Below are 12,150 nucleotides of genomic sequence, written 5' to 3' on the forward strand. Positions count from 1 at the left end.
CCCACTTTGAGGAGCTAGAGAAGCTGATCGATGAGAGTCCTCTGCACCAGAGCTCAGAAGCCCTTAAACTCTGACATAGCGCAGCAGTTGTGTTGGGCAGCCCTGGAGGCGTGCCCTCCCCCTTGTGTCGTGAGCAGCGCTCAGTACAAGATCTATCAACCAGTTACTCCAAGGGAATGGGGGGAGATCATAGCTACAATTTTTACGAGCCATGTTCTTGAGGAGGTGGTGAGGGGGGACAGGGGGAGACCCCCACAGACCTGAGGCCTGGGGAAGAAGGGGGCCATCAAAAACAGCCCTTTGTCCGGGGCCCTGGCCGGCCGCACACAGGGGCTTGTGTTTCTCGGGGATGACAATGGGGTGAAACATTAGAGTGGGCATCAGTTATTCACAGTCCCCCGCCAGGTCAGAGCGCAGCAGCCCGGCCCACCCCGCCCCCACGCAGAGCGGGGGAGGACGGGAAACCGGGGGCGCTCCATGCCAAGAGGGAGGCTGATGATGGGGTTCAGGCAGACTCCGGGCCTCAGCCCGAGCCCCCTGCACCCCCAGGTCTCAGCGGCCCGCCCCCATCGGATCTAACCTCCCTGCACCCTGTTCTTCTCTGCATCCGGGTGGCACTGAAGATGATGCACCATCAGAGAGGAAGGGAGAGGGAGGGAGAGAGAGAGAAACATCCATGAGGAGAGGGAACCATGGATCGGCCGCCTCCTGCACGCCGCCTGCTGGGGGATCGAGCTTGCAACCCGGGCAGGTGCCCTTGACCGGGAATCCAACCTGGGGCCCTCAGTCTGCAGGCTGATGCTCAACCACTGAGCCACCCCGTGGGCCATTTTTAAGTGGATAATTTTGTACGGCCCTCGAGTGACGTTATAAATATCCAAATGGCACTTGGCAGAAAAAAGCCTCCCTCCCCTGCTCTAGGGAGAGGGGTAAAAAGTCCAATTGTGCCTGTTAAGACCCCCAAAAGTGAGTCCCTTGCTCCCCTCCCAGAAATGGTGGTGAGCGTGGCCCGGCCCGCGTGGCTCCGTGGTTGAGCGTCGACCTGTGAACCAGAAGGTCAGGGTTCCATTCCCGGTCAAGGGCACATGCCCCGGTTGCGGGCTCCGTCCCCAGGAGGAGGTGTGCAGGAGGCAGCCGGTCCGTGATTCTCTCTCCTCATGGATGTTTCTCTCTCTCGCCCTCTCCCTTCCTCTGTGAAGTCAATAATAAAAATATATTAAAAATTAAACAAGAAATGGTGATGAGCAGGAATCGTATTGTGGGCAAAGGCTGGTCCCCCGTCTGTCATCGCAGTAGCATCCTCTCGCTCTGGACGCTGGGGACGTGGTCCGGGGGGCCCCGTGGGGGAGGGCCGGGTGCAGCCCCCGGGAGGTGTCTGGCCACGGCCCCCGGTGGCCCCGGCGAGGGGTTCCCATTCGGGGCAGGAAGTGGCCGCCTCTGACCAGGCCGCCTGACATGATTTCAGCTGCACGGAGGCCCTTCCAAGGCAGACCAAATAAACACTCGCAACCAAAAGAAGGCGAAACGGGGTCACTGGGAACAGAGAGAGAGCGGCTCCCGGACCTGGAGGGCGGGGCCAGGCTTTCCAGAGAAGCCCAGCGAGAGAGAGAGAGAGAGAGAGAGAGAGAGAGAGAGAGAGGGCCTGTGTGTGGGGGCCCAGACGCAGCCCTGCGTCAGGAGGGAACTGTCTTCTGTTAAATAAAATGCGATCCGACCCTCAGCTCTCCTCCACGATTCGATCTTTCAAGGGCTGGCTTTTCTTTGTTTCTTTTTAAATATATGTTTTGCATTGATTTCAGAGAGGAAGGGAGAGGGAGAGAGAGATAGAAACGTCAATGATGAGAGAGAATCATGGATCAGCTGCCTCCTGCACGCCCCCCATTGGGGATCGAGCCTGCAACCCAGGCCTGTGCCCTGACCAGGAATCGAACCGTGACCTCCTGGTTCCTAGGTCGATGCTCAACCACTGAGTCACGCTGGTTGGACTCCATTGATGTTTAGAGAGAGTGGAAGAGAGAGGGAGAGAGAGAGAAACGTTGATGTGAGAGAGACACATCGATTGGTCGCCGCCCCCAAGCACCCCGACCAGGGCCGGGGATCCAGCCTGCAACGGAGGTACGTGCCCTTGAATGGAATGCAACCCAGGACCCTTCGGTCCACAGGCCGACGCTCTCTCCACGGATCCACACCGGCCAGAGCGCCATGGGGATTCTTGGCTGGCTGATCCCACTTGCAAGGGAGTGTCAGGATGGTGGTTCTCAAAGTGGGGTCCGTGGACCCCTGGGGGTTCCTGAGACCCCATCAGGGGGAACCACAAAGCCAAAACCCTATTGTAGGAATAACACAGAGACGTTTTCCCTCCCGTGGCCGTGGAACGGAGTTTTCCGGAGTCTGCATGATGGTGTGATATCCGAAGAGACGGAAATAGAAGCAGATGTGAAAAATCCAGCTGTCTGGTACGCCAGACAGCGGCAAAGATTTCTTTAAAAAGATAAAACACGGCCGCTCTTCTTACGAAACGAACTATTCTTAGGGAAAAGACGGCTGTGTTCATGAATGTTACGCGCGTTAACAAGGACTGGCTTGACTGTCATTTTAAAATAAATGCGAGGAAATTTTAAATCGGTCTCCACGTTAACTTCTATTGAAGGACATGCTGGTGGGTTTGCCCGTATAATAAATAAAAGCTTTCTGTCCGGCCGGTGTGGCTCAGTGGTTGAGCGTCGACCTAGGAACCAGGAGGTCACGGTTCGATTCCCGGTCAGGGCACATGCCTGGGTTGCGGGCTCCGTCCCCAGCGAGGGGCGTGCAGGAGGCAGCCGATGGATGATTCTCTGTCATCATGGATGCTTCTCTCTCTCTCCCCCCCTCTCCCTTCCTCTCTGAAATGAATAAAAACATATTTTAAAATAAAAATAAATGGAGAAGTATCGTCAGGTGACGATTTAAACACACACACACATACACACACACACCAAACAAGCGCAGAGATCTCAGGAAACCCCCTGGAGGAGGAGAGCAAGGCCCGCCCGTCTCTGTGAGGAACACGTCCCCGTAGCCGGGCTCCGTTGACGTTGGGCTTTGTGGCCACAGGCCCGGCTATCTCCTCCTTGGATCTCCCTCCGCGTAAACGCTGGCTGAGTTCTGAGGCTCAGAAGCTTCATAATGAGACCATGAAGTAACCTTCCTTTAATGTCTGTTTACGGCCCTGCCGCACGTAGCAACGTCTCACAGCCCGACACAGCCCGGGGCGGCGGACAGATACTCCCGGCGCCGCGTCATGTTCCCAGGGGATGACTCATGAAAACTCCGCTCCTGGTGCATGTGTGGGAAAGGGGCCCCGTGAATGCATTTAAAAAAGTATATATATACTAGAATTTTGTGCCAGGGGCTCGGCCCTCGTAGGCCCGGCTTCGTCCGGAAGGTCGTCCGGCTGTCCGGTCTAATTAGCATATTACACTTTTATCATTATAGATTCTTTTTTTTTTATTGATCTCAGAGAGGAAGGGAGAAGGAGAGAGAGAGAAACATCCACGGTGAGGGAGAATCATGGACTGGCTGCCTCCTGCACGCCCCACACTGGGGATTGAGCCCCCATCCCGGGCCTGTGCCCTTGACCGGGAGTCGAACTGTGACCTCCTGGTTCACAGGTCGACGCTCAAGCACTGAGCCCCGCCGGCCGGGCCCCCTGGCTTCTTTAGAAGCGAGTCCCTACACATCAGGAAGTTCATCTGTAAATAGTTCGGCGTCCTGTTCCTTATCCGTTGTTGTTGTCTGGCTGCTGGTCACAGCAGTGGTCTCTGAGGTCCTGACTCGCGGGCTGGGGCCAGCCGAAGGCTCCTCCCCCAGGTTCTGTCCGGCTCCCTCTCACGCGGGCGGAGTTCGCTGGTGACTTCCTTGGGGCTGGACCGACTTGGATGGCCTCGCTCACACGTGCCTGACCGTTGGCTGGGAAGCCTCCGGCCTCCGCCCGGCCTTGCAGCGGGCTAGCTGGGGCTTGCTTCCCGGTGGCAAGAGAGGGCAGGCCCTGAGGGGCAGGGGCCTTGCAAGCCTCCGCTCGCGTCTTGTTTGCTGACGTCCGATTTGCCAAAACAAGTCGTGTTCGGCCACGCCCTGGACCCATGTGGGAGGATGAGAGAGATGGATGAGGGCTTCCAAACGGGTGGGGAACTCGCCCGGCCGGCCGGCGTGGCTCAGCGGCTGAGCGTCGGCCTATGAACCAGGAGGTCACGGTTGGATTCCCGGTCAGGGCACAGGCCCGGGTGGCAGGCTCCATCCCCAGGAGGAGGGCGTGCAGGAGGCAGCCGATCCATGGATGTTTCTCTCTCTCTCTCTCCCTCTCCCTTCCTCTCTGAAATCCATAAAAATATATTTTTGAAAATAACCGAACACTGATGGAACCAGCACCCCTTAGATCGGTGGTTCTCAACCTTCTGGCCCTTTCAATACAGATCCTCATGTTGTGACCCAACCATAAAATTATTTTCGTTGCTACTTCATCACTGTAATGTTGCTGCTGTGATGAATCATCATGCAAATATCTGATATGCAGGATGGTCTTAGGCGACCCCTGTGAAAGGGTCGTGCGACCGCCAAAGGGGTCGCGACCCACAGGTTGAGAACCGCTGCCTTAGATGCTGGGGGCCCCCCAGGCCTAAAGCGAGTTCCCCAGCGCGTGGCAGCTCCAGAGAACCTGCAGTACCGCATGCAGACACCAGAGGGCGCCAGACGGCCAGCTCCCGGAACGGGCACCCAGCAAACCTATGCAGTTAGCAAATCACACACAGGAACCCAGATGGATGCATCCTTACAAAAGATGTTTTTCTAAAAAATATATATTTTTTTATTAATTTCAGAGAGGCAAGAAGAGGGAGAGAGAGAGATAGAAACATCCATGAAGGATCGGCTGCCTCCTACTGGGGATCGAGCCGGCAACCCGGGCCTGTGCCCTGACCGGGAATCGAACCAGCGACCTCCTGGTTCACAGGTGGACGCCCGAGCACCGAGCCCCGCCAGCCGGCCGGGCCTTACAGCGGATCTGAGAGGCCCTGGGACTCTGCAGCCACAGGCCGATGGGTGAAGGGATCCCTCGCAGGAAGCCAGCCCAGGGAGACGGGGAGAGGGGCTTCTTTCCAAGGCACGAAACATGATAGAAAACAACCAGCGCGTGAAGAAACGGGGAAAGATGGCTCAGCCAAAGAGACAAAATAAACCCCCAAAGCCGATCGTAAAAACAGCAACAACAAACAGAGACCTGTGAACGATCCGACAAAAATTCAGAATAGCCCTGACCGGTGTGGCTCAGTGGATAGAGCGTCGACCTGCAGACTGAAGGGTCCCAGGTTCGATTCCCGTCAAGGGCATGTACCTGGGTTGCGGACACATCCCCAGTAGGGTGTGTGCAGGAGGCAGCTGACTGATGTTTCTCTCTCATCGATGTTTCTAGCTCTCTATCCCTCTCCCTTCCTCTCTGTAAAAAATCAATAAAAAATATATATTTAAAAAAATTCAGAATAATCGTCTTCCACTCCACGCAGAACGCGGGTGGAAAACGAAACGGCACCAGGGAAGTGAGGCATGAACACGAGGAGACCATGGACAAGAAGCAGGGCCACCTGTCTCTCGCCCCATGACAGGAGGCAGGCGGGCGGCCAGATGGGCCCTGCCCCCTCGGCTCACCCTCCCCGTGCAGGTGACCATCCCCAGCTTCCATTTAGGGGCTCAGCTCTGAGCCGGCCACAGGCTGGCCGGCCGGCCTTTAATCCCCTGTGCGGAGGCTCCAATATGCAGGACGCTTAAGCCTGCGGGTGGGCAAGAGTAATACCATTGGGGCCTCGGGGACAGACGGGTCCTGGGTTCGATTCTGGTCAAGGGCATGTACCTCGGCTGCAGGCTCCATCCCCGGCCCGGGCCCTGGTCGGGGCTTGTGCAAGAGGCAACCCGTCGATGTGTTTCTCTCACATCCATGTTTCTCTCTCTGTGTCTCTCCTCTCTCTTCTACTCTCTCTAAAAACCAATGGAAAAATATCCTCGGGGGAGCATCAGCAACAACAGAAAATTAGAAAACAATGATACGTGTGTGTTACAAAAGCTATATGTGCACACCAAGGAAATGTGAACAAATATGCATAAAAAATAATTTTAAAAAAGCAAAAATGCATGTATTTACAGAAGCTCGGCCGGAGAATTAAAAGTGCATTAAGCCAGGGTGGCTCCGTGGTTGAGTGTCCACCTCTGAACCAGGAGGTCAGGGTTCGATTCCCGGTCAGGGCACAGGCCCGGGTTGCGGGCTCGATCCCCAGTGTGGGGCATGCAGGAGGCAGCCGATCCATGATTCTCTCTCATCGTGGATGTTTCTCTCTCTCTCTCTCTCTCCCTCTCCCTTCCTCTCCGAAATCAATAAAAATATATTTAGCTCATCCAAATCGACAGGGGGATGTGCACTCTTGCTGGCCAGGAGGAGGGAGCCGGGAGCCGAGGCCGGGCCTTGGTGCTGATTTGGGTTGGTGCTCACGTGGGTACGGGGGGCGGGGGGCGCGGGCTCAGACGCCAGCTGTCGGGACTGTCTGTCCTGGAGATGTGCCTCTCTGGATTCCCAAATCCCCCCATTTGACCACCCTCTCTGCAGCCACCACTTTGCTTCCCATTTGCTAAATCGGCGCCCGCTAAACCTCTGGGGGGCCGGGGGGGGGGGATTACGGATGGTGACAGATGTTATAGAAGGACGGGAGTCGGGCAGGCCAGGCCAGTGTGACGCCTCCCGGCCGACCAGCTGCAGCCGGCCTGCTCCCAGGCCCCGGGCCTCCTTGTCTGGGGACCCCCTAGGGGGCTGCCCTCCTGGGGGGGTCTGGCCCTACCCAAGGGGTGCAGGGGACAGTCATGGGCTCCCCAAGGAAGATGAGCAGCTCTTTCAAGCGGGGCTCGCTCAAGAGCTCCACGTCGGGGTCGCAGAAGGTGAGTGAGCCCTGGCCGGTGTGGCTCAGTGGGTAGAGCGTCGGCCTGCGGACTGAAGGGTCCCGGGTTCTGATTCCGGTCAAGGGCACGTACCTCGGTGGCAGGCTCCTCCCCGGCCTGGGCCCTGGTCGGGGCGTCCAGTCGATGTGTTTTTCTCACATCGATGTTTCTCTCTCGGTCTTTCCCTCTCTCTTGCAATGGAAAAATATCCTCGGGTGAGGATTAAAAAAAAAAAGAGGAAGGAGGTGAGTGAGCGTTGCCTGGCGGCCTGAGGGCAGAGGGACCCTGGTCAGTGGGCGCCCGTCCTCCGCTGTCTGCGGCCGATGGGGATGGGTGCCCTGCCTTCAGAGCTGCTGCATCTGAACCCCTTCTCGGGGGGTGGGGGGTGGTCCCCCTTTCCTGCCAACCTTGTGACCAACCTCTGTGGTCTCCTGGCTGCTCCCACCTCAGGGATGGAGCTCATGGCCCTCGCCGGATGCGTTGGGGTGTGAGCTGTGCAGATCCCCGGACCACACGGCACCCGGTCCCCCACCCCCCGAAGTTCTGGGCTCTCCCCATCGCTTCTCCTGGGATGACTCTCCCCGCCCCCCTGAGCTCTCTGCGCCGGACCGACGCCTCCTCTTTGGTCCCCATCACATGTTGGGGGGAGCGCCGTGTGGGGTCTGGGAGAGCCTCCGTGAGGGTCAGGATCACGCTGAGCCCCTGCGGAGGGTCAGGCAGCTCCCGGGACTCGGAGCAAATCGGAACGGGTGCCTGGTACCCCAGCTTGTGCAGTCGGTGGGGTCAGGGGGCAAAGAATTCAACAAGAGGGGAGGAGGGCAGGAGACTTCAACGTTGGTCAAGATTGCAAACCAGCCCGGCCCGTGTGGCTCAGTGGCTGAGCGTCGATCTAGGAACCAGGAGGTCAGGGTTCGATTCCCGGTCAGGGCACAGGCCCGGGTTGTGGGCTCCATCCCCACTAGGGGGTATGCAGGAGGCAGCCGATCAGTGATTCTCTCTCATCATGGATGTTTCTATCTCCCTCTCCCTTCCTCAATCAAATCAATAAAAATGTATTTTAGAAATAAAAAGAGGTGCCTCACAGAGGGGGAGGGGGCGCAGTAGCTGGCAGGCGAGTGCTCCTAATGTCCGCTGTCCTGTGATTAATGGCCCCGGATAAAACCTTGAACCGGGGAAGCAGGCCCGGCCGCTAAGCCCGCCGAGAGCAGAGCTGGGGCCCGGGAGGCCTCTTAAGCGACTTACATTTTTAACGAGACTGTTTGGGGATAAGCCATCCTTTTAGAATCTGGGGAGAATAATAAAGAGATGGAGAACCAGTCCGGCCGGCCTGGCTCAGCGGTTGAGCGTCGACCTAGGAGCCAGGAGGTCAGGGTTCGATTCCCGGTCAGGGCACAGGCCTGGTTCCTAGGTCGAAGCTCATCCGACGAGCCCCGCCAGCCGGGCCGGGACGCAGCCGTGGTAAAGGAGGAAGGAGGGAGGGAAGCAGGAGGTGGCCGTTTTGCAGCCGGAACGACCGTGCACAGGGCCGCACGCAGCTACCAGCCTGGCAGTGTGGGGTGACCGCGGGTGGGGGTCCCGCCGGCTGCTGCCAGTGGAGGGGCAAGGACGAGAGTCAGGCGGGACTCACGCGGCGGTGAGGGCGGTGCTCGCTCTGACCTCTGACCCAGCCCGGGTGACTGGGAGAAGGGTTTGGGGAGGGGAATGGCCAGGGAGGCCTCCTCCCGGCTCCTGGGGGCCCGGGCACTGCCCCCGTCATCAGGGGCATCTGAGGGACCGGTGATTCCGACCGTCTCGATTATGCCGACCGCACGGACGTTTCCAGCCAGGGAAGGCCTGGCCGGGGGAGGAGGAGGGGGTTCACTTCAAAGGGGAGGTCCCCGCCCCCCCCCCCCCTCCCGGGTCCCAAGGCAGAGTTCCTGGGATGCCACATGGGGCGGCCGGGCGGCCTGGGATCACGCGGCCGGGGCACAGGCGCTCACGTGCTGCTCATGTGGACGCTCTTAAAGGGAGGGTCCTCCGCGGCCAGCTTCCCGCCCCGTCCGTCCGAGGAGGAGGCCGCGGGAGGCCAGCCTGCACCCTCCCGGCCTTGCCGCCGGCCCAGGTAAGCTCGGTGCGGCTCTGCCGGGCGTGGGCTCGGCCCCCAGCGGCCTCCAGCTCCTCTCCCGCGGAGGCCGGCTGCACAGGGGCCCGTAGGGGAGGCCAGGGGACCCGTGCACGGCCGGGGGGGGGGGGGACTGGGATGATTCCCTGAGGGGATGAGCCCTGGTCAGCCGGCCACCGCCCGGCTCCAACAAGCTGGCTGCTGCTTCTTTTTTAAAAAAAATATATTTCATTGATTTTTTACAGAGAGGAAGGGAGAGGGATAGAGAGTTAGAAACATCCATGAGAGAGAAACATCGATCAGCTGCCTCCTGCACACCCCCTACTAGGGATGTGCCCGCAACCAAGGTACATGCCCTTGACCAGAATCGAACCCGGGACCCTTCAGTCCGCAGGCCGAGGCTCTATCCACTGAGCCACACCGGTCAGGGCCTTTTTTTAAAATTTAATATATTTTTATTGATGTCAGAGAGGAAGGGAGAGGGAGATAGAGACATGAGAGAGAGTCATGGATCGGCTGCCCCTGCACGCCCCCCACTGGGGATGGAGCCCGAGACCCGGGCATGTGCCCTTGACAGAAATCTAACCCGGGACCGTTCAGCCCGCTGAACCGAACCGGCTCGGACGGCTGCGTTAATTGTCTGTCGCCAGGTGAGAGCAGCTGCGTCGGATCAGGCTGGTTGACTTCAGCAGGTGGGATTAGCCTGCCTGGATCAGGCTGTTTAACTCGGTGGGTGGGATCGGCTCGATTGGCTTACTTAGGTTAATTAAACCAGTAGTGGGATTAGCTGGAATGGATTAGGCTGGTTAAACCAGTAACCAGGGCTGGCTAGATTGGATCAGGTCGATGGAAAAGATATATGGGGTAAAGATACATCCATCAGTGGCCTCCTGCACACACCCCAACCGGGGCCAGGGACCGAGCCCGCCACCCGGGTCCCTGCCCTTGACCGGGAACTGAACCTGCCGCCCTCAGGTGCCAGGGCGGGTGCTCTAACCACTGAGCTCACCGCGGATCCCGGCGGTGATTCTCTGCCTAGAAGGGTCAGACCAAGTCCAGGTGGGGCCACAGGCGGCCGCAGGGGGACAGGGCGCTCGAAATAGACCCAGGAGGCCGGCGGTGTCTTTTGGCCAAACCGGTCCCCAGTCATTTGGCTGCGGGCGGGGTTTGCTGTTAATTTTGGCCCAAAGACTCAAGGCCGCGGAGTCAACAGAGGCCGCCCAGCAGCAAACCAGCCCCCGGTGTTTGCAGAAGCCACTTCCGAGGCTGCAGACACCCAGGCCCAAAGCCATGTCCTGTGGCCCAGGCCCCGCCCGCCCCTCGGGGTCCCCCTGCCACCCCACCCCGGCCCCAGCCTTCCCCGCCCTCCTGCACCCCTCCTGGTAGGGCCGCCCCCACCCGTGGGGACATGGTCCAGAATGTCAAACCCTCCTGACTCCAGTCCAGGGGACGCCTCCCCGGGCTCCACGCTGGCTGTCTCCTGCCATCAGAATCCACCGAAAAGCTGCCCGGCCGGGTGGTTCAGTGGCTGAGCGTTGACCGACGAACCAGGAGGTCACGGTTCCATACCCGGTCGGGGCACATGCCCGGGTTGCAATGATTCTCTCCCATCAGTGATGTTTCTCTCTCTCCTTCTCTCTTCCTCTCTGAAATCAATCACAACATATTTAACAAAAGCAGCCCAGAGAATAACCGGACAGTGAGCAGGTGGGCGCCCACCGCCCGGATCGCACCAACATTAATTGGTCATGTTTGCAGCAGATGGGTTTTTTTTTCCGTCTCTTCATGAAAAAAAAAAAATAAGAGAAAAAGAAAGAAAAAAAGATGGGGCAGCCCCAGTTCTTTCAGCCCAAGGCCCTCGGACGGCCCTGCCCGGTCTGGCCCCTCACGGAGGGACACGCCCCTCACGGACGGACACGCGTGTGTCCTCCACGGCCCCGCCTTTGTCCCGCGGCCCTGTCCTCCGTCTCACCGGGCCCAGCTCTCGGCCGCTTTCTCTTTTCTTTCTTTGCTTTTCAGATACGTTTGTTTTGGTTACACAGAGAGGGAGGGGAGGAAGGAGAGAGAGAGGAACACCCACGATGAGAGAGCATCGTGGATGAGCTGGCCCCGCACACCCCACACTGGGGACCGAGCCCGCAGCCTGGCATGTGCCCCGACCGGGAATCGAACCCGGGACCCTCTCGGTCCGCCGCAGGCCGACGCTCTGCCCGCTGAGCCAAACCGGCCGGGTGGACGCGGATGTTTTGGGCGGCCGTCCTGCGAAGGGCGGGCGGGTGAATTTCACAGACGGGGAAGCAGGGACGCTGAGGTGGCTGGGGGAGACCCGGGCCTCACGCCCACCCCCTTGTCGCCCAGGGACAGAAGGCGTGGATCGAGAAGACCTTCTGCCGGCGGGAGTGCGTCTTCGTCGTCCCCAGCACCAAGGACCCCAGCAGGTAACCTGGGAGCCGCAGGGAAGCCACCGTCCAGACCCGCCCGGGGCCCCGGTTGCCGGCAACTCTTTTATTTTGATCCTCCCCCCCGGGGATATTTCTTTCCATTGATTCCTAGACAGAGTGAAAGGGGGAGGGAGAGAGAGAGAGAGAGAGAGAGAGAGAGATCCTGTCTTCATGTTGCTGCACCTCAACGTCCCTCCTTAACCTCAGGGGCGCCTGGGCCCCCTCGATGGAACCTCTAGGGCAGCCCTGCAGGCGCCCTGCACAGACAGCGGCTAAGGGCCTCCTGGGACCAAAGCCAGAATGAAAACCAGGGTGGGCATGCAGCAGGCAGCCGACCCACGACTCTCTCTCATCACGGATGTTTCTCTCTCTCTCTCCCTCTCCCTTCCTTCCTTCGAAATCCATAAAAACACTAGAGGCCCGGTGCATGGATTCGTGCACATTGAGAGGAAATTAATTGGAGGAAATATTTCAGAGGCCGGGGAGGGGCCGAGGGAGATTGGCTGGCCAGGGAGGGGCTGCAGGAGGGCTCCAGGGGAGTCCGGCCCGTCTTGCCTGGTCCCAATCGGCCAGACCCAGCAATAGGCTAACCTGCCAGTCGGAGCAATACTGCCCCCTGGTGGTCAGTGCGTGTCATAGCGACTGGTCGGACGG

At 59.1% G+C, this 12,150-nt stretch overlaps 1 protein-coding gene across 1 annotated transcript in view; it reads left to right on the top strand.

Moving 5' to 3' along the window:
- The first annotated feature begins 6,879 nt into the window (after window positions 1-6,879).
- TRPM1 (transient receptor potential cation channel subfamily M member 1) overlaps window positions 6,880-12,150 on the top strand; it is a 30,619-nt gene continuing 25,348 nt past the window's right edge. Inside the window, 3 exon segments of the mRNA XM_023748232.1 lie at window positions 6,880-6,954; window positions 9,758-9,784; window positions 11,414-11,493. Coding sequence (XP_023604000.1) covers window positions 6,880-6,954; window positions 9,758-9,784; window positions 11,414-11,493 — 182 coding nt within the window.

Source organism: Myotis lucifugus, unplaced genomic scaffold (assembly GCF_000147115.1).
Source record: "Myotis lucifugus unplaced genomic scaffold, Myoluc2.0 scaffold_1214, whole genome shotgun sequence".
In the NCBI taxonomy this organism is placed as follows: Eukaryota; Metazoa; Chordata; class Mammalia; order Chiroptera; family Vespertilionidae; genus Myotis; species Myotis lucifugus.